Source organism: Oncorhynchus mykiss, chromosome 25 (genome assembly GCF_013265735.2).
Source record: "Oncorhynchus mykiss isolate Arlee chromosome 25, USDA_OmykA_1.1, whole genome shotgun sequence".
Classification (NCBI taxonomy): domain Eukaryota; kingdom Metazoa; phylum Chordata; class Actinopteri; order Salmoniformes; family Salmonidae; genus Oncorhynchus; species Oncorhynchus mykiss.
Genome location: NC_048589.1, coordinates 29,128,470 through 29,147,404, shown reverse-complemented (window position 1 = coordinate 29,147,404; position 18,935 = coordinate 29,128,470). Strand labels below are relative to the sequence as shown.

Sequence of the window (18,935 nt, the reverse complement as noted above, 5' to 3'; positions counted from 1 at the left end):
ACGTGCTAGCTGGATGTCAACGTCTTTTAACACAAATCACTTTGGTATATCTACTGTAACTGCTGAGGGACATCACTGCCAGACATGAAGCTGTGACCCAGATCTCCCAGTGAAGGCCATTGGTCCTGACTGTGAGGGCTTGGGGAGAGTAGAACTATTGGTATTGTTCTTTAGTGAATAAAATATACAGCAATTCCCTGCATTTTGCCCTGTGTATGTCAAACAAATGTATTACCTTTTGGAGTGCTGTCCATGTAATTCATTATGGACTATAAATACGAGAATTCATCCCCAAACTAGTTTTAGAAGTATAATATGTGAGTGAGCAAATAGATGATTATTTCTTTAGATTATTCTTTACCATGAGTCATGCTTTCTGAGCTGAGGGGGAGCCTGTGGCTGAGGGGTAGAGGAGCCTGTGGCTGAGGGGTAGGGGAGCCTGTGGCTGAGGGGTAGGGGAGCCTGTGGCTGAGTGGTAGGGGAGCCTGTGGCTGAGGGGTAGAGGAGCCTGTGGCTGAGGGGTAGAGGAGCCTGTGGCTGAGGGGTAGGGGAGCCTGTGGCTGAGGGGTAGGGGAGCCTGTGGCTGAGAGGTAGGGGAGCCTGTGGCTGAGGGGTAGGGGAGCCTGTGGCTGAGGAGTAGGGGAGCCTGTGGCTGAGGGGTAGGGGAGCCTGTGGCTGAGGAGTAGGGGAGCCTGTGGCTGAGGGGTAGAGGAGCCTGTGGCTGAGGGGTAGGGGAGGCTGTGGCTGAGGGGTAGGGGAGGCTGTGGCTGAGGGGTAGGGGAGGCTGTGCCTGAGGGGGAGGCTGTGGCTGAGGGGGAGGCCGTGGCTGAGTGGGAGGCTGTGGTTGAGACTGTGGTTGAGGGGGAGGCTGGTGCAAAGGTGGCGGCAAGCAGCTGAACTCTCCATGTAACTGTTGTTAATGAGTGAATATGAAACCTCCCTGGGGAGACATCCTCGGCTAGGGCAGGAAAATAAACCCCAGGGCTAGGGCTCTCTGCAGTCCTTTAATGGGCATTCCTCTACTGCGTTACAAATGAAGGTTGGATTACTAGATTATAGGAAAGGAAACGTATGACCAGGTGCCATTGTGAGTGTAGTACCAGCACCATTTTTCCCATGATGTATCAAGCCATTTACTATGGGAATAGAGACTTCCTTACAAGTTCTGGAGTCGTTTCTCCTTTTGTGTTTTGCCTTCCTGAAAACATTGAAGCTGTGGTAACAGAGTTTGGGCAGGGAGCAGGAATGGAGCTTCTTTATTCAATGTGTTTTTCATGTTGAATATTTAATCCAGTAAGATAATTTGTGAAAGATGTATGTAAACTCCGCAAAAAAATAAACGTCCTGTCACTGTCAACTGTGTTTATTTTCAGAAAACTTAACATGTGTAAATATTTGTATGAACATAACAAGATTCAACAACTGAGACATAAACTGAACAAGTTCCACAGACATGACTAACAGAAATAGAATAATATGTCCCTGAACAAAGGGGGGGGTCAAAAGTAACAGTCAGTATCTGGTGTGGCCACCAGCTGCATTAAGTACTGCAGTGCATCTCCTCCTCATGTACTGCACCAGATTGGCCAGTTCTTGCTGTGAGATGGTGCCCCACACTTCCGCCGAGGCACCTGCAAGTTCCCGGACATTTCTGGGGGGAATGGCCATAGCCCTCACTCTCCGATCCAACAGGTCCCAGACGTGCTCAATGGGATTGAGATCCAGGCTCTTCGCTGGCCATGGCAGAATACTGACATTCCTGTCTTGCAGGAAATCACGCACAGAACGAGCAGTGTGGCTGGTGGCATGCTGTAGGGCCACGTCAGGATGAGCCTGCAGGAAGGGTACCACATGAGGGAGGAGGATGTATTTCCTGTAACACACAGCGTTGAGATTGCCTGCAATGACAACAAGCTCAGTCTGATGATGCTTTGACACAACGCCCCAGACCATGACGGACCCTCCACCTCCAAATCGATCCCGCTCCAGAGTACAGGCCTCGGTGTAACGATCATTCCTTCGACGATAAAGGGGAATCCGACCATCACCCCTGGTGAGACAAAACCGCGACTCGTCAGTGAAGAGCACTTTTTGCCAGTCCTGTCTGGTCCAGCGACGGTGGGTTTGTGCCCATAGGCGACGTTGTTGCCGGTGATGTCTAGTGAGGACCTGCCTTACAACAGGCCTACAAGCCCTCAGTCCAGCCTCTCTCAGCCTATTGCGGACAGTCTGGGCACTGATGGAGGGATTGTGCGTTCCTGGTGTAACTCAGGCAGTTGTTGCCATCCTGTACCTGTCCCGCAGGTGTGATGTTCGGATGTACCGATCCTGTGAGGTGTTACACTGCGAGGATGATCAGCTGTCCGTCTTGTCTTCCTGTAGCGCTGTCTTAGGCGTCTCACAGTACGGACATTGCAATTTATTGCCCTGGCCACATCTGCAGTCCTCATGCCTCCTTGCAGCATGTCTAAGGCCCGTACACGCAGATGAGCAGGGACCCTGGGAATCTTTCTTTTGGTGTGTGTTTTTCAGAGTCAGTAGAGTCAGTGTCTTAATGACCGTTCCACAGGTGCGTGTTCATTAATTGTTTATGGTTGAACAAGCACGGGAAACAGTGTTTAAAACCTTTACAATGAAGATCTGTGAAGTTATTTAGATTTTTACGAATTATCTTTGAAAGACAGGGTCCTGAAAAAGGGACGTTTCCTTTTTTGCAGATTTTTTTGTTGTTGTCTGGTCACAAAACCTCTGTGTTGATCAAATGTCTGAACAAAACCACAAAACAAGTGTATTTCTATTCAAAGTTCATAGCCTTCATTTAGGAAAGGCCATATCAAATAGACAGGTGGGACTTTGGAGGAAGAAAATTATTCCTCAAAAAGAAAGGAGGACCAAGGCACATATAATTAATTAAAATGCCTTTATTAGTATGGCATGTTCAATAGAAACAATGTTTTTTTTAAACTGACGCGTTTCGGCTGCATGGCCTTCGTCAGGGAGCACAAAAAAAGAGGAATAGAAGGTCCTCTTTTAAACAGCTTTTCAATTAGCCCTAATTGGAAGAGGGAGTGGTTACACAATTGATTAGACACACCTAGTAAGCAATACTATACACATTAAAAAGTGAAATACTGTCGCTATGTTATCATAAAAATACAACTCCAAGCTAGAATTATCAGAAGATTAAAGGTAGTTCTAACCTTAAATATAACTGGGAGAAGTATCAGAAGATTAAAGGTAGTTCTAACCTTAAATATAACTGGGAGAAGTATCAGAAGATTAAAGGTAGTTCTAACCTTAAATATAACTGGGAGAAGTATCAGAAGATTAAAGGTAGTTCTAACCTTAAATATAACTGGGAGAAGTGTCAAGAATAAGAAAGCAATATTTTCCATAGTACACTAGAACAACAAAACATGAACAACAACAGTCTAACCATAGCTGAGGGCAAATTAATGTTGTAACCACTCCCTCTTCCAATTAGGAATTTACAATGAATTACTTTTGAGTATTTAGGACACATCACAGCTGAGACAATGATGGAAATCCTGAGGGACAAGGAGAGTGGCAAAGAGCACCTTCTATCTACCAAAATGTACTATTGTGTACCTTAGTAGCGCTTCCCTTCCTCCTCTTTCTACTTGTGAAGAAAATTATTATTATTATTATACTATATTTAGTCCAACTGTTTATTGAAAACAAATACATTTTCACAGTAAGCACGTGTTGTCTATCAAACACATTGTTACAGTTGTTGGTTATTTTGAATTTGAGTTGTATTAGCATAGGCGTGACATGAATCAAAACACCTTAAAACAAGACATAGAATCAAGAACAATATTTAACTACCTGAAACAAGCGCCCTACGATTTTCCACATGGCAGCTTCTTGTCATTGTTGCTAGCTATCTGACTGTTCAGAATCATAACACACGGCCTTATGCCTCATCGATGCGTGCGCATCATTTCCGTGACGTCATCAGGCAACCCGTCTATTACACAGTTTCAGTGAAGGGTAATGTCTATGTAAATTCTGATTGAAACATAATATTTGGACCTCTTTCTACAATACAGAATCAACCACTACCAGCCAAGGCTGCAGTCTCTCTACTTCAAAAAGAAATTTGCTGAAAGAATCGTCGAAGTCAAACCTAAAGTTGAAGGTAGGATTTTCCTACAATGTTCCATGCTCAAATGATCTACCTTTAAAAGAAGTAGTGCACTATATATAGAATAGTGTGCCATTTGGTGGTCCCTGGTCAAAGGTAATGCATTACATAGGAACTAGTGTGCCATTTGGTTGTCCCCGCTCAAAGGTAATGCATTACATAGGAACTAGGGTGCCATTTGGTGGTCCCTGGTCAAAGGTAATGCATTACATAGGAACTAGGGTGCCATTTGGTGGTCCCTGGTCAAAGGTAATGCATTACATAGGAACTAGGGTGCCGTTTGGTGGTCTCCGCTCAAAGGTAATGCATTACATAGGAACTAGGGTGCCATTTGGGGGTCCCTGGTCAAAGTTAATGCATTACATAGGAACTAGGGTGCCATTTGGTGGTCCCTGGTCAAAGGTAATGCATTACATAGGAACTAGGGTGCCATTTGGTGGTCTCCGCTCAACAGTAATGCATTACATAGGAACTAGGGTGCCATTTGGGGGTCCCTGGTCAAAGGTAATGCATTAAATAGGAACTAGGGTGCCATTTGGTGGTCCCTGCTCAAAGGTAATGCATTACATAGGAACTAGGGTGCCATTTGGTGGTCCCCGCTCAAAGGTAATGCACTACATAGGAACTAGGGTGCCATTTGGTGGTCTCCGCTCAAAGGTAATGCATTACATAGGAACTAGGGTGCCAATTGGTTGTCTCCGCTCAAAGGTAATGCATTGCATAGGGACTAGGGTGCCATTTAACCAATGTCTTATCCTCTTAACAGTAACATCCTCTTCCTCTCCCTAGCACTGATCAGGGCATCTAAAGAGGTGCTGCAGAGTCGCAACCTCAAGCAGCTTCTGGAGGTAGTTCTGGCTTTTGGTAACTACATGAACAAGGGTCAGAGGGGGAACGCCTATGGCTTCAAAGTGTCCTCACTCAACAAGATTGCTGACACCAAGTCCAGCATTGACAAGTAAGAAATGTTCTGGCTTGAGCATTTATCCTTTATGTATACATGAAAAATACCATTAACATAAAAACATTTTTGTTCATAGACCTGTCCAAATAGCACCGCACTAAGAGCATTGATGTGTGTCGTGTGTGATGATGTGTGCGATATGAATTCTAATGTGTGATATGAATTCTAAAGTGTGATATGAATTCTAATGTGCAATGTGAATTCTAATGTGCGATGTGAATTCTAATGTGTGATGTGAATTCTAATATGCGATGTGAATTCTAATGTGCGATGTGAATTCTAATGTGCGATGTGAATTCTAATGTGCGATGTGAATTCTGATATGTGATGTGAATTCTGATATGTGATGTGAATTCTGATATGTGATGTGAATTCTATTGTGTGATGTGAATTCTAATGTGTGATGTGAATACTAATGTGTGTTGTGAATTCTAATGTGTGATGTGAATTCTAATGTGCGATGTGAATTCTAATGTGTGATGTGAATTCTAATGTGTGATGTGAATTCTAATGTGTGATGTGAATTCTAATGCGTGATGTGAATACTAATGTGTGGTATGTGTTTGTAGGAACATCACTCTGCTGCATTACCTGATCACCATCCTGGAGCATAAGTATCCCAAAGTGGCCGTGTTCCAGGAAGAGCTTCAGAGTGTTCCAGAGGCAGCCAAAGTCAAGTACGAGCTGCTGCTAAGGCTGACTGAATCAACAAACACACACAGACACACACACACACACACGCTGTTTCATAAACCTAAGTTGCAACTGTGTGTAATTACCCTTGCAAAAACATTGTAATTCTTGATTTTTCCTCTCTAAGCCAAATTGATGGTGCCTGGCTTTAAGTAGAAAGACCGTATTGCTGTTTGTATTACCTTACATGCTGTGTTTACAGAGAGGGTCAAAGGTCATGTTTATATTGTCTGGATTTTTCAGAGTGTAACGGTTTTCTTGATGAGAAGGAGAGTCGGACCAAAATGCGGCGTGTCTATTGCAATAGGTGCGTTCGGACTCCCGAACGCACCTCAAAACAATAGGGAGGGTCCGGGTGGGCGTCTGTCCATGGTGGCGGCTCCGGCGCGGGACCCCACTCAATCAATGTCTTAGTTCCTTCTCCTCGCGTCCCTGGATAGTCCACCCTCGCCGCCGACCATGGCCTAGTAGTCCTCACCCAGAACCCCACTGGACTGAGGAGCAGATCGGGACTGAGGGGCAGCTCGGGACTGAGGCAGCTCGGAACTGAGGGGAAGCTCAGGAGTGAGAGGAAGCTCAGGAGTGAGAGGAAGCTCAGGCAGGTTGATGAATCTACCAGATCCTGGCTGGCTGGTGGTTTCGGCAGATCCTGGCAGATCTGGAAGAGTCTGGTCGACTGGCAGATCTGGAAGAGTCTGGTCGACTGGCAGATCTGGAAGAGTCTGGTCGACTGGCAGATCTGGAAGAGTCTGGTCGACTGGCAGATCTGGAAGAGTCTGGTCGACTGGCAGATCTGGAAGAGTCTGGTCGACTGGCAGATCTGGAAGAGTCTGGTCGACTGGCAGATCTGGAAGAGTCTGGTCGACTGGCAGATCTGGAAGAGTCTGGTCGACTGGCAGTCCATGCTGACTGGCTGCTCCATGCTGACTGATAGCCCTGGCTGCTCCATGCTGACTGGCGGCCCTGGCTGCTCCATGCTGACTGGCGGCCCTGGCTGCTCCATGCTGACTGGCGGCCCTGGCTGCTCCATGCTGACTGGCGGCCCTGGCTGCTCCATGCTAATTGGCAGCTCTGGCGGCTCCTTGCAGACTGGCAGCTCTGGCGGCTCCTTGCAGACTGGCAGCTCTGGCGGCTCCTTGCAGACTGGCAGCTCCTTGCAGACTGGCAGCTCCTTGCAGACTGGCAGCTCCTTGCAGACTGGCAGCTCCTTGCAGACTGGCAGCTCCATGCAGACTGGCAGCTCCATGCAGACTGGCAGCTCCATGCAGACTGGCAGCTCCATGCAGACTGGCAGTTCTGAACAGGCGGGAGACTCCGGCAGCGCTGTAGAGAAGGAAGGCTCTAACAGCGCTAAACAGGCGGGAGACTCCGACAGCGTTGGAGAGGAGGAGGGCTCCGACAGCGCTGGACAGGCGAGGCGCACTGTAGGCCTGATGCGTGGTGCTGGCACTGGTGGTACTGGGCCGAGGACACGCACAGGAAGCCTGGTGCGGGGAGCTGCTACCGGAGGGCTGGGGTGTGGAGGTGGCACAGGATGGGTTAGACCGTGAAGGCGTACTGGAGATCTTGAGAGCGGTGCTGGCACAGGACGTGCAAGGCTAGGGAGGTGCACAGGAGGCCTGGTACGTGAGACTGGCACCATCTTCACCAGCCGACTAACACGCACCTCAGGACGAGTATGGAGCGCTGACCCAGGTGCCATCAAATCCCCGACACGCTCCGTCGGGCGAATTCCATGTTTAAAACACCAACACAGCAACTCCCTCATTTCTCTCTCCTCCAATTTCCCCATTAACTCCTTCACAGTCTCTGTTTCGCTCACCTCCAACACCGGCTCTGGTTCTGGTCTCCTCCTTGGCTCCTCACGATAAACAGGGAGAGTTGGCTCAGGTCTGGCTCCTGACTCTGCCACACTCTCCCTGAGCCCCCCCCCAAGAAATTTTTGGGGCTGACTCTGGGGCCTCCGTCTGCGCCGCCTTGCTTGCTTCGCAAACTCCATTCTCCTATATCCTTCCGCGCACTGCTCCATCGAATCCCAGGCGGGCTCCGGCACTCTCCCTGGGTCGACCGCCCACCTGTCTATCTCCTCCCAAGAAGTATAGTCCATACTGTACTCCACTTTGGGCTGTTCCTGCCTGTTGACACGCTGCTTGGTCCCTTTGTGGTGGGTGATTCTGTAACGGTTTTCTTGATGAGAAGGAGAGTCGGACCAAAATGCGGCGTGTCTATTGCAATCCATGTTTAATGAAGTAACACACTAAACACAAACACTACCAAAACAATAAACTTAACAAAAACCGAAACAGCCTATACTTGTGTAACCTAACACAGAACAATGACATCAGGACACTAAGGACAATCACCCACGACAAACTCAAAGAATATGGCTGCCTAAATATGGTTCCCAATCAGAGACAACGATAAACACCTGCCTCTGATTGAGAACCACTTCAGACAGCCATAGACTTAGCTAGAACACCCCACTAGCTACAATCCCCATACATACACACCACATACAAAAACCCATGCCACACCCTGGCCTGACCAAATAAATAAAGATAAACACAAAATACTTTGACCAGGGTGTGACACAGAGGCACAGGTTGTCGTAATAGCTCATATTTCAGTGATCCTCTTGAAATGTGGAAAGTGTGAACTGTGAACCCTGCAATCCTCAAAATGGCAAGGTGTTTCCTATCGTACCACAACAAAGCAATAGTGTAACAGTCAGCATTAAAACAATTATAATAATTCAGGTCGCAAATAAAGATAATCTAAGTTAGAGTTTCTGTTAAACCTAGTGAACCCTGTATCCATGCCTTTCCTGACTGAGAAGGAAGGAAGTTGGGTTTTATCCTCACACATTTCCTGTCTCTAAGTTGTGGCTTGGTTGGAGCACAGCTGGTTTGTAATTGTTTCACGTCAATAAACTCCTCTCTCCACTCCCTCCCTTTCCTGTCCCCTTTCCTCCTCTCCTCTCATCTTTCTTCACTCCCTTTCCTTCCCTTTCCTCTACCCTTATCCACAGTATGACAGAGCTGGAGAAAGACATCAACAACTTGCGTTCTGGACTGAAGAGTGTGGAAATGGTGAGTGGCCATTTCTATTGGTTTACCCTTAATGGAGCCACACATGGTATCAGAGGCAGTATAGTTGGGCTTACACTCCTCTACCTCCTGTTCATGAGTCTCAATAAGTTTCCACTGACAGAACTCCAAAGATTAGGGCCTGGAGTTTTGCCTTGTCATATCATATCGTACTCTTGTGTTGTGGGTTGTCTGATGACAGTCATATAATTATCCTGTAATGCTGTTCCCTACTGTATAGGAGCTGGAGTTTCAGAGAGGTCTTCCTCAGGTTTCGGGGGATAAGTTTGTGTCTGTGGTGAGCCAGTTCATCACCGTGGCCAGCTTCAGCTTCTCAGACGTGGAGGATTCTCTGACCGAGGCCAAGGAGCTGGTGAGAACCGGCGGGGGCCAGGGTCTGGGGACCACATTGTCCATCTGCTCCCTCCTCCTCATGCTTCTTCTCTCCACTCCGCTTTAAAGACTTTATAAGGGCAGAGCAAATGGCAAATCCTGTAACTTTATACTTGGCCACAACCAAGTAGGTAGCACACATTAAGTGTTCTTTCTGCAGCTTTGAAGTCACCTTTTCAAACAACCAATATACTTGGAAATAGTATGCCTTGTGTTTCACTGTATTTCAATGTGGAGGATATTGTAACTCACGTCTGTTCAAGGGTTACAGTCTACCTGCATAGACATTGGAACCTCTGAATATAAGCAGTTCATTTTTAACTGAGATGGGTCAAGGCTATCAGTTTCAAAGCCATGGTTTTCCCCCTGGGTCTCCCCTTCATGAAGTGCCATGTGGAATGTATTTGATACATGCGCAGTGGATGAGGGTTATTTATGTGTCAAGTTCAACTTTACAATGGCAGGGAGGAGGAAACCACCTGTTGGGAGCAGACCTGGGTTCAAATAATATTTGAAATATTTTAATTACAGAATGTTTGCCCTACCCTGCCTGGAGTGCCAGGTGGGCAGAGTTGGCACTTTTACGACTATTCTGTTGGTTCCAATGTACCAGACAAGCACATTCAAGCCCAGATAAAGTATTAGTTATGATTTAAAATAGTATTTGAACCCAGATATGGTGGCATACCCACGTCTCACACATTCATCCCCAGTGTAACTGAAAGAAATCACCTGTGACACATTGATTGCATTTTATTACATCTAGAGGAAAAGCTGTTTGAACATCTTAAAGTATTTGATGTCTAATGTTGTTTTCTCTCCAGTTTCTGAAGGCAGTGCAACATTTTGGTGAGGATGCAACCCGTATGCAGCCTGACGAGTTCTTCGGAATCTTCGACCAATTCCTGCAGGCGTTCGCAGAGGCCAAGCAGGAGAATGAGAACATGCGCAGACGCAAGGAGGAAGAGGAGCGACGGGCCCGCATGGAAGCACAGGTTAGATTAAGATTGTCTATCACCGACCAAAACACTAGAGATAGTCACCTATGGTCACCTTTTAACCACCTAGTCATTATGCAACATATATTACAAATGGGTATCAAACCAGAGTTTTTTTTAACTCTTGACCAACACACACTCAAATGCATGTGCTGTACTGTTCATTTACTCAATACACCAAATACATCCATCACACACTATATTCTACTGTAGGTGTGTGTCATATAGTCAATCCTGTTTTGTCTCCTCAGCTGAAGGAGCAGCGGGAGAAGGAGCGCAAGTCCAGGAAGGCTAAGGAGAACTGTGAGGAGGACGGTGAGTTCGACGACCTTGTTTCAGCCCTGCGCTCTGGGGAGGTGTTCGATAAGGACCTGTCCAAGATGAAACGCAACCGCAAGCGCGTCAACTCATCAGCTGAGACCAGCAGGGAGCGGCCAGTCACCAAACTGAACCTCTAAAACAACTGATGACGGATCCTTTGTCCTCCTAGAGCTAGGCTATGCTGCCCTCTGGTGGCTTGGAATGGGCCTAGCGCCCCTTCATTTTGGAGTGGACAGAACTCACTACTAAAACAGAACTGAAATGAGCATGAAAAGTGGTGGACAGACCTCTACTCACTCTTCTGCTACTCAAGCAACAATAACCCAGAGTTTGTGTCTGTCTGGAAACAGACATTACCTCCTAATGAAAACCATGAACTATGGATCAGGAGTGACTCTCTAAGCTATTTGTGTTAACCTACATTTTTTAAATGCTGTGGTCTGAATGACAGTTTTACTCATGTCGTGAATGGGGCACTTTAATAGCATAGGGCTGGTGCCCTAGAGTAGGACCCTCTTCTTGACCCTCCCTGTCTGCAAAGATAACCAGGAAGTGGAATGGAAAGCCTGGGATAACACACACACACACGCAGTGACCCTGGCGGAGACACTTTTCCCGTTTTAATCGGGAGAATGTACTAGCCTTTGTGTAAAATCTTTCCTGCTATTGTGTTCAGTCAGACTCCCTTAAGGGTATAGTAAAAGATGTCAACCCCATGCATAGAAACAGTGTCTGTTGAAGCACAATCCAGTATGTATGAGTGATAATGTTTTTTAGCTGAGCACAAAAGCATAACAACAAGATACACATTTTGATACTGTTTTTTTTATCACAATTTTACAAAGACCTGATTTAGATATATTAAATACCAAATCACAGATGCAATATTGCCATTTTATTAGAGCCCTAACTTTCACCTTTAGAAAATAATCTATTAAAACAGCAACAAAAGATGGGTAGAAAAAATAATGTATATTTTACTGTATATACAGTATTGTAAAAGAGTATAGGACCTAGTTTGAAGTTTTGAACGGATATTGTCTCCCATTTGATTTAAAGTGTTACCAAAAATGATTGCTCTACTTCTGGCCATCCTCCACAAACAGTGAGGATATCAGTCTGGAAACTATGCATCCTATACATTTTTTATTTGTGTTCAATACTGTCATATATGTGTATATATTATGTATTGTGCCAATTCCCGTGTCACCTTCTCACTATGTTATGTACAGCAGAAACCTTTCAGTTATTTAGTCAGATCCAATTAGTAAAACCCTTCTAAAACCTTTGGTCATATTTGTGTGATAGCATTTCTGATGGAGGTATGTGGGTTCTTTCAATACAGCTTTTTTATTATTTAAACAACTTTCTATTTCGAAACGGACTAAAGTAATAAACCTGGATGTCAATTATCTGTTGAATCTTTGTTATGTTTGCAAGCCAGTAAACCAGTAATTCCTCTCGGACTGTCTTCAATAAGTAGCTGTTGGTAATATCTTCCTAGGGCAATTGAATTGAAGTGCTGTCTTTTACCAAGTTGACCTTTTACCTTATTCATTGTCTGTCTGATTGCTTTGTTCCCCATTGTGGACTTGGAATAGTTTCAGGCCAATTTGTGTAAAAACCCTTGGTAACAGTTGGGTGGTTTAAGAGGGAGTGGCCTTACTTGTCTTCCCTGACTATTTAAGGAGTATTACTTGGCCCGAGTCTTAGTGCGCCATCTATAGTTTAGAAGGACATCAGCTACTACAAGAGCAGCAAGTATATTTTTTTATACAATAAGTAGCTTTTGGTATTATCTTGCTAGAGCAATTGAAATTGAAGTGCTGTCTTTTTATCTAGTAGCCTACTTAATCATTGCTGTTTGAACTGTCTTATTTGCTCAGTACTTGTGACTGTTGTTGTGGACTTGGATTAGTTTCAGGCCTATTTGTCTAACAATTTTGCTAATATGTGGGTGTGTTTTATTGCAGGGGGTGTTTTTTTTCCCCACCTCTGCCAGGCAATCACTGCTGTTGTCTTTCACCTCTGCTAGGCAATTACTGCTAGTACTTCAGTCTCCCCTGTTTCTTCAGCAGCAGCTGTAAGAGGCAGTATTGTCACCAAACCAGACTGTCTGTTGAGTTGTTTGAGGAAGGCTCCACATCACTCTCTCACTTGAGTATCTTACCTAGTTATTTTCATATCTTATTTGGATCTTTTGTATTTTTGGCAAGTATGTGTGTCCCATTTTCAGTTCGCTCCTCTTCCGGTAGATTTTACATTCGCTGCCCACTCAGTGGCTGTAACACTTCTAAGTTAGTGTACCCTGTGAGCACAACCCATGTGGAATTCTTAGTCTCTGGCAGGGTTTGGTACTTCCGATCTACGGCCAATAAAGCTGAGTTCATCTCACCTTGATGGAGACATGGAATACCCTATAACACTGCTACTGGTCGTGGTGGTGGTAGCACAGGGCTAATCACTTCTCCTAAGTGGAGTTTTTCTTTCCCCCTCTCCCCTGTCTATTGGGTGACTTTAACTTCCTGACGCCTGACTTAAATACATTTCTTTCCTCTTTGTTTCCACTCCTTTTCACCTCACCTTTTCCTAGTCACCTCACACGCACAAGGCAGGTAATCAGCTTGACCTCAACTTCACTAGAGGCTGTACGCCTACTGATCTCTGATCAATACTCTGTTTCCTTTTCTCCTCCAACCCTCAGACCCTACGCAGATGGTCATGCGCCACCACAATCTTTGCTCCCGCTACTCTTCTATCCGTTCTTCCTTCTGCTAAATTCTCCTGACTCTGCCTCTTCGACCCTACTCTCTTCCCTTTCCGCCTCATTTTGACTCCCACTGTCCCCTTTCCTCCTGGCCAGCCCAACCTTCACCTCTTGCTCCGTGGATGAGTCACTCAATGCGCACTAACAAAACAGGGCTGTGGGCAGTTGAGTGGAAATGGAGGAAAATTAAACCTCCGGAGGACCTATCCTCCTCCTTCCACTCCCTTCTATCTACCATCTCCGTCTTTATCTGCTGCTAAAACTGCCTTCTATCACTCTAAATTTGTATCTTCTGCCTCCAACCCTGGGAAACTCTTTTCCACTTTCTCATCTCTCCTTAATCATCCTCCCTCTCTGCAGACATTTGTCAACCGCTTTGAAAAAAAGATTGACTACATCCGCTCCTCATTCACTCAGCCTACTGGGTCCACTAGTTCCACTCCCACAGAACTACCCTACGCCTTGACCTCTTTCTCCCCTATTTCCAGATGAACTCCTGCGACAAGTGATGTCCGGCCACCCAACAACCTGCCCACTTGACCCCATTCACTTCTCCAGACCATCTCTGGAGACCTTCTCACTTCACTCATTAATTAATGCCTGACCACTAGCTGCATCCCCTCTGACTTCAAGATGGCCAGAGACGCTCCCCGCAAGAAACCAACACTCGACAGCCTCTGACGTCAAGCTAGAGAACGGTATCCCTTTTCTTTCCAAAACACTTGAGCACGCTGTCTCTGACCAACTCTCTCGTTATCTCGCATAACAAGCTTCTTGACCCTAACCAGTCAAGCTTCAAGGCAGCTCACTCAACTGAGACCGCTCTCTGCTCTGCCAAAGCTGACTCTTTTCTCATCCTCCTAGATCTAACCATCAGATCCTCCTTTCCACCCTCTCAGGGTTGAGCGTCTCAGGCTCTGCACACTCTTGAATTGCATCCTACCTGGCAGGTCGCACCGACCAGGTGGCGTGGAGAGGATCTGCATCTGCACCACATGCTCTCACTACTGGTGTCCCACAGGGCTTGGATCTAGGTTCACTTTTCTCTTTACACCAAGTCACTCGGCTCTGTCACATGGTCTCTCCTATCGTTTCTTTGCGGGTGGCACTCAGCTACTCTTCCCCCTTCTGACACCCAGGTGGCGACATGCATTTCTCTGTACCTTGCAGACATCTCAGCTTGTATGTCTACTCACCACCTCAAGCTCAACCTCGACATAACAGAGCTGCTATTCTTCCCAGGGAAGGCCTGCCCACTCCAAGACTTCTCCATCACGGTTGACAACTCCACGATGTCCCTTTCCCAGATTGCAAAGAACATTGGTGTGACCCTGGAAAACACCCTGTCATTCTCTGCAAACATCAAGGCAGTGATGGAGGTTCATGCTCTACATCATCCCTAGAGTACGACCTTCACTCACACAGGAAGCGGCGCAGGTCATAATCCAGGCACTTGTCATCTCTAATCTAGACCACTGCAACTCTGTTGGCTGTGCTCACCATTTGTGCCATCAAACCCCTGAAACTTTACAGAAGGCTGCAACCCGCATGGTGTTCAACCTTCACTAGTTTTCTCATGTCACCCCATTCCTCTGCACACGCCACTGGCTTCCATTTGAAGCTTGCATAACCTTCAAGACTCTGTTTTTTCCCTTCGGAGCAGCAAGGGGAAATGCCCCACTTCAGGCTATGCTCAAACCCAACATTCCAACCCAAGCCCTCCGTTCCGCCACCTCTGGTCTCTTGGCCCTCCCACCCCTTAAGCTCTTTGTCCTGGCACCCCAATGGCGGAACAAGCTTCCCCCTAAAGTCAGGACAGCGGAGTCTCTGCCCATCTTTCGAAAACATCTGAAACACTACCTCTTTGAAAAGTATCTTAACATGCTCACAACCCTCCCCCTTTCTTTTTCCCCACTAGCACTGATAAATACTTTGCAGGGAAAATGTACTTGATATGATTGTCTCACCTAGCTATTTTAAGATGAATGCACTAACTGTATGTCACTCTGGATAAGAGTATCTGCTGAATGACTAAAAAGTAATTTAACCCTGTTTTCCAAACTGTGCAACAAAGACAGGTATTCATCTGAGTTATAGTAAGGAGTGGCCAATGCGCCCATGTCTCTATTCTACAGGTTCCATTTACTGTTGGTCTTGTCTGAAAGTGAAGGATTTCTGAAATGTTTTAAAGACATTCTGAGGAAACATCTGCTTCTATGAATTGCAATACTTTGGATACTATTCAGAAAGCATTGTGAATAATGACTTTGTCACTAATAAAACCTCTGGTAACAATTCATCTAGCTGCTGTTTCACCACTCCTGTCCTAGGTCAGGATCTGTATTGGCAGTGTCACATATAAGGAACAATACATAAATATATGATGCTTCAAAACATTTATTTATACATTTTAAGTTAAAATATGATTTAACAACTCACCAATAAAATCACATTCTGACAACTCGCAGCTTCTTATGGCAAGCAATACAATTATGACATTTTAAATAGACAAACTAATGAGTATGGTATTCAAAATACACCTTTTTTAATACAGGCACATTTAAATTGTGTTTTCATAGCATTGTTTCGTGTTCTAGCAAATCGCTATGGCCAGCCATACATGACATCTTGAATATCAAATCATAGCGCGCGCACACTTTATTTAAATGACTGAATTCTTCACAGTATTTCATATTAAACCTCTACCCTGAATACAGTATAAATGAGCACAAATGCACTATCCCAAATCAAAAAGGAAATCAGCCTAAATTAAACAGCTATCGCCATTATCCAGTTTTTCCTTTGGGTTAGTTCAATGGGATTTAGTGGTTTGGGGTGCCACTTTTGACAGTTTAATACTATAGCAATAAACTATGCCTCAAATCAAAGTGGAATCGAAAGACTGGCTCTTGTTGAATTCACATTACTTGACAACGCAACCAAATGTAAATCAAAACTAGAAGTTGAACTGACGTCTGCGCCCAGTGGTAAAGGTTGCGCAATAAACATGTATCCGATAAGGCATAAAGTAATACATATAATCAAATGAGATGTTTAATCATTTGGAGTATTTTATAAATCACACTGCTTTATTGGCCTGAAAATAAATTGAGCTTTTAAATGTGCACTCTGTTCCATCAGTGTGTATAGCGTCTGGCACTGCGTAAAGTGTTCAAACGCGGGTTGTCAATTCATAGGACTGACTTTTATATCCCTTATCACTAATTAACAGTTAGGTCTACTTTTCCTCTGATTTCTCCATTTGTTCAAAACTTTGGCATATTTAAATTACTTCAACATTTTGACATTCATCAAGTTTCTCGAAAATAAAAGGACGATCACAGACTTGTATCTGCAGTTTCAACTTTTGGCACCGTGGGTTCGGACAGAGTATCGGGATGAGCATCCCTACAGAAGAACACCGCGGGGTTTTTACAAGCCCACATCGCAACCTCTCCTCCGTTCGCTGGGCTGGAGGAAGACAGCCGGTTGTTTGCACCGTACCGGTCTCTGATTTGGTCGGCTCTGGTTCTTACATCCCTGCTTTGGGTTTGTGTAGATAGGTAGGCAGAAATGTTTCTAGTCCTATATCCCTCTTCTCGGCTTCGGCCTAAAAGCATCGATATGTTTGGGTTTCTAATTGCGTAAATGAGCGGGTTTATGGCACCGTTTGCCCATGCCATCCACATTGCCACGGTGTCCATGACAGGGTTGAATGAGTAATCTCCCACGGCGGTGATGATACCCATCAGACAGTAGGGGCCCCAGCAGAAGATGATACACACTATCATAATCAGCACTGTCGTGGCCGTCCTCATCTCACTATAAAACCGGAGTAAATACGCGTAAGTGGTCACCGGCCGCACCCTTATTTCTGATAACCTAACGGTCTTACATATGTTATAATGACAGAAACACATGAGCGCAAACGGAAGGAGATAACACACCACTATTAAAGCTATACTGTAAGAGGTACCCACCCTAGAAGTACCAGTGTGAAAGACATACATACAGTGGTAGAAGCCCCTTTTATGGACGACTAGATCCTTGGACGTTCGCATCACCAGGTACCATGGAATGGAGAAAAACACTGCTGTTAACCACACTGCCACCAACAGTGTTATGGCCTTCCTCCTGCCTATCTTCTCCTGAGGTTGCCTCACGATGGCATAATACCGGTCAAAGGAAATTAGAGTCATTGTCAGTGTGGAAATAATACCAAAGCATGCGTTGAAGAACCCGTTGGCGACGCAGAAACGGTCTCCAAACATCCACACACCATCTTTGCTGAAGAGCATCATGAACGAGAACGGTAAACAAAGAACGGCCGTCAAGAAATCAGACAGTGAAAGGGACATGATGAAAGCATTGGTAACGGTTCTCAGCTGTCGATGTTTTATTATGACAATCACCACCGCAGAATTCCCTAAACTAGAGAGGAGGAAGATAACCAGGAGCAACAAGGCTTGAGCTGCCACCGTGATGCCCTGGAGGACAGAGTTTCCCTCCGCGCTCTGCACGGGTATGTGTTGTTGGTTTTCGTCGCCTCCGCCCGTAAGGTTTCCATGACTGGCCTTCGTAAAAAAGCTGTGTAACACCGGTGCTATGGTGACTATTTCTAGCGTTAAACCCGTGCCAGAGGTGTTGTCTGGAGCGGTGGAGTTGCTGGTGCCAAGCAATGCAATGTTCACGGGGAAATCCATCGGACACAAATGGGGGGCCTCCACAGAATGGAAGGAGATTCATCCCTCTACGAATATGTTGTCTCTGTGTTGATGCAGCAGCTTAGATATTTCGTATTAAAGACATGTAGATCCCCTTTGCAACCCCCTTTCTATGGGTTCCTCAAAATGTTCCTCATTATTCAAACTGGGGTCCATGCCACTGTTTGCAGTTCTCGCCTGGTCGCCTCAATCCCCGTATTCCTGAATCTCATATTGCCGAGTACGCGCCTTCCTTGCGTACAATTTGTGTCTTTGCACCCCTTCGTGACGTTTAGAGCCGTTGCCATGGTATCAGTGATGGTTTTCTTCTGTGCAATTACGCACTTTCTGGATGATTAGTTATTTGGTCAGGTACCTATAGGCCTCCCAACGTAGGCTTTAAAACAGAAAGACTGACACCTGCAATTTTACAAGTAGGTTTAATTTTCATATTGGGTATAGGCATTATAATTACATATAATTACAATTAATTATAGGATAGGCATTTGGATAGCTATTTGAATAGCTATCAAACTATTAAAGCAGCAATCAGTGATTGAAACAATAACAATTCCTTCCCTGCCACTGTTTCGCCAAAAAGCTGAGGGATGGGACTAGATAAATTAAACCACTCTCAAATTCATAGACAGAGCTACGGACTGACCATCCATGATATCACAATTATAGTTTTAACAATTTGTGAGGCTATACAGTGCTTGTTTACAAACATTGGAGTAAAACAAGCTTATGAGGGTGTACGACAATTTGACCAAGCTCATGAGGCATTTCTAAGTTATATTACTCAAGAATCAATGGGTACATATCATTAATTTATAAGCAGT

At 45.3% G+C, this 18,935-nt stretch overlaps 2 protein-coding genes across 4 annotated transcripts in view; one reads left to right on the top strand and one right to left on the bottom strand.

The window, feature by feature from the left end:
- daam1a (dishevelled associated activator of morphogenesis 1a) overlaps positions 1–12,044 on the top strand; it is a 70,862-nt gene extending 58,818 nt beyond the window's left edge. For all 3 annotated transcript variants that reach the window (XM_036962823.1, XM_036962822.1, XM_036962824.1), the window contains 7 exons: positions 4,074–4,162; positions 4,958–5,126; positions 5,702–5,809; positions 8,854–8,914; positions 9,153–9,284; positions 10,129–10,299; positions 10,554–12,044. In XM_036962823.1, coding sequence (XP_036818718.1) covers positions 4,074–4,162; positions 4,958–5,126; positions 5,702–5,809; positions 8,854–8,914; positions 9,153–9,284; positions 10,129–10,299; positions 10,554–10,760 — 937 coding nt within the window. In that variant the 3' untranslated portion in view covers positions 10,761–12,044. The remainder of the gene's footprint in view (positions 1–4,073; positions 4,163–4,957; positions 5,127–5,701; positions 5,810–8,853; positions 8,915–9,152; positions 9,285–10,128; positions 10,300–10,553) is intronic.
- A 2,435-nt stretch (positions 12,045–14,479) lies between these two features.
- LOC110505748 (G-protein coupled receptor 135) lies at positions 14,480–18,362 on the bottom strand. Its single transcript, XM_021585160.2, has one exon. The coding sequence runs from the start codon at positions 18,091–18,093 to the stop codon at positions 16,729–16,731; it is 1,365 nt and encodes a 454-aa protein (XP_021440835.1). The 5' UTR covers positions 18,094–18,362; the 3' UTR covers positions 14,480–16,728.
- Positions 18,363–18,935: the final 573 nt, after the last annotated feature.

Coding starts and splice junctions, on each gene's coding strand:
- LOC110505748 (XM_021585160.2), bottom strand. CDS start 18,093: ATGGATTTCCCCGTGAACATTGCATTGCTTGGCACCAGCAACTCCACC.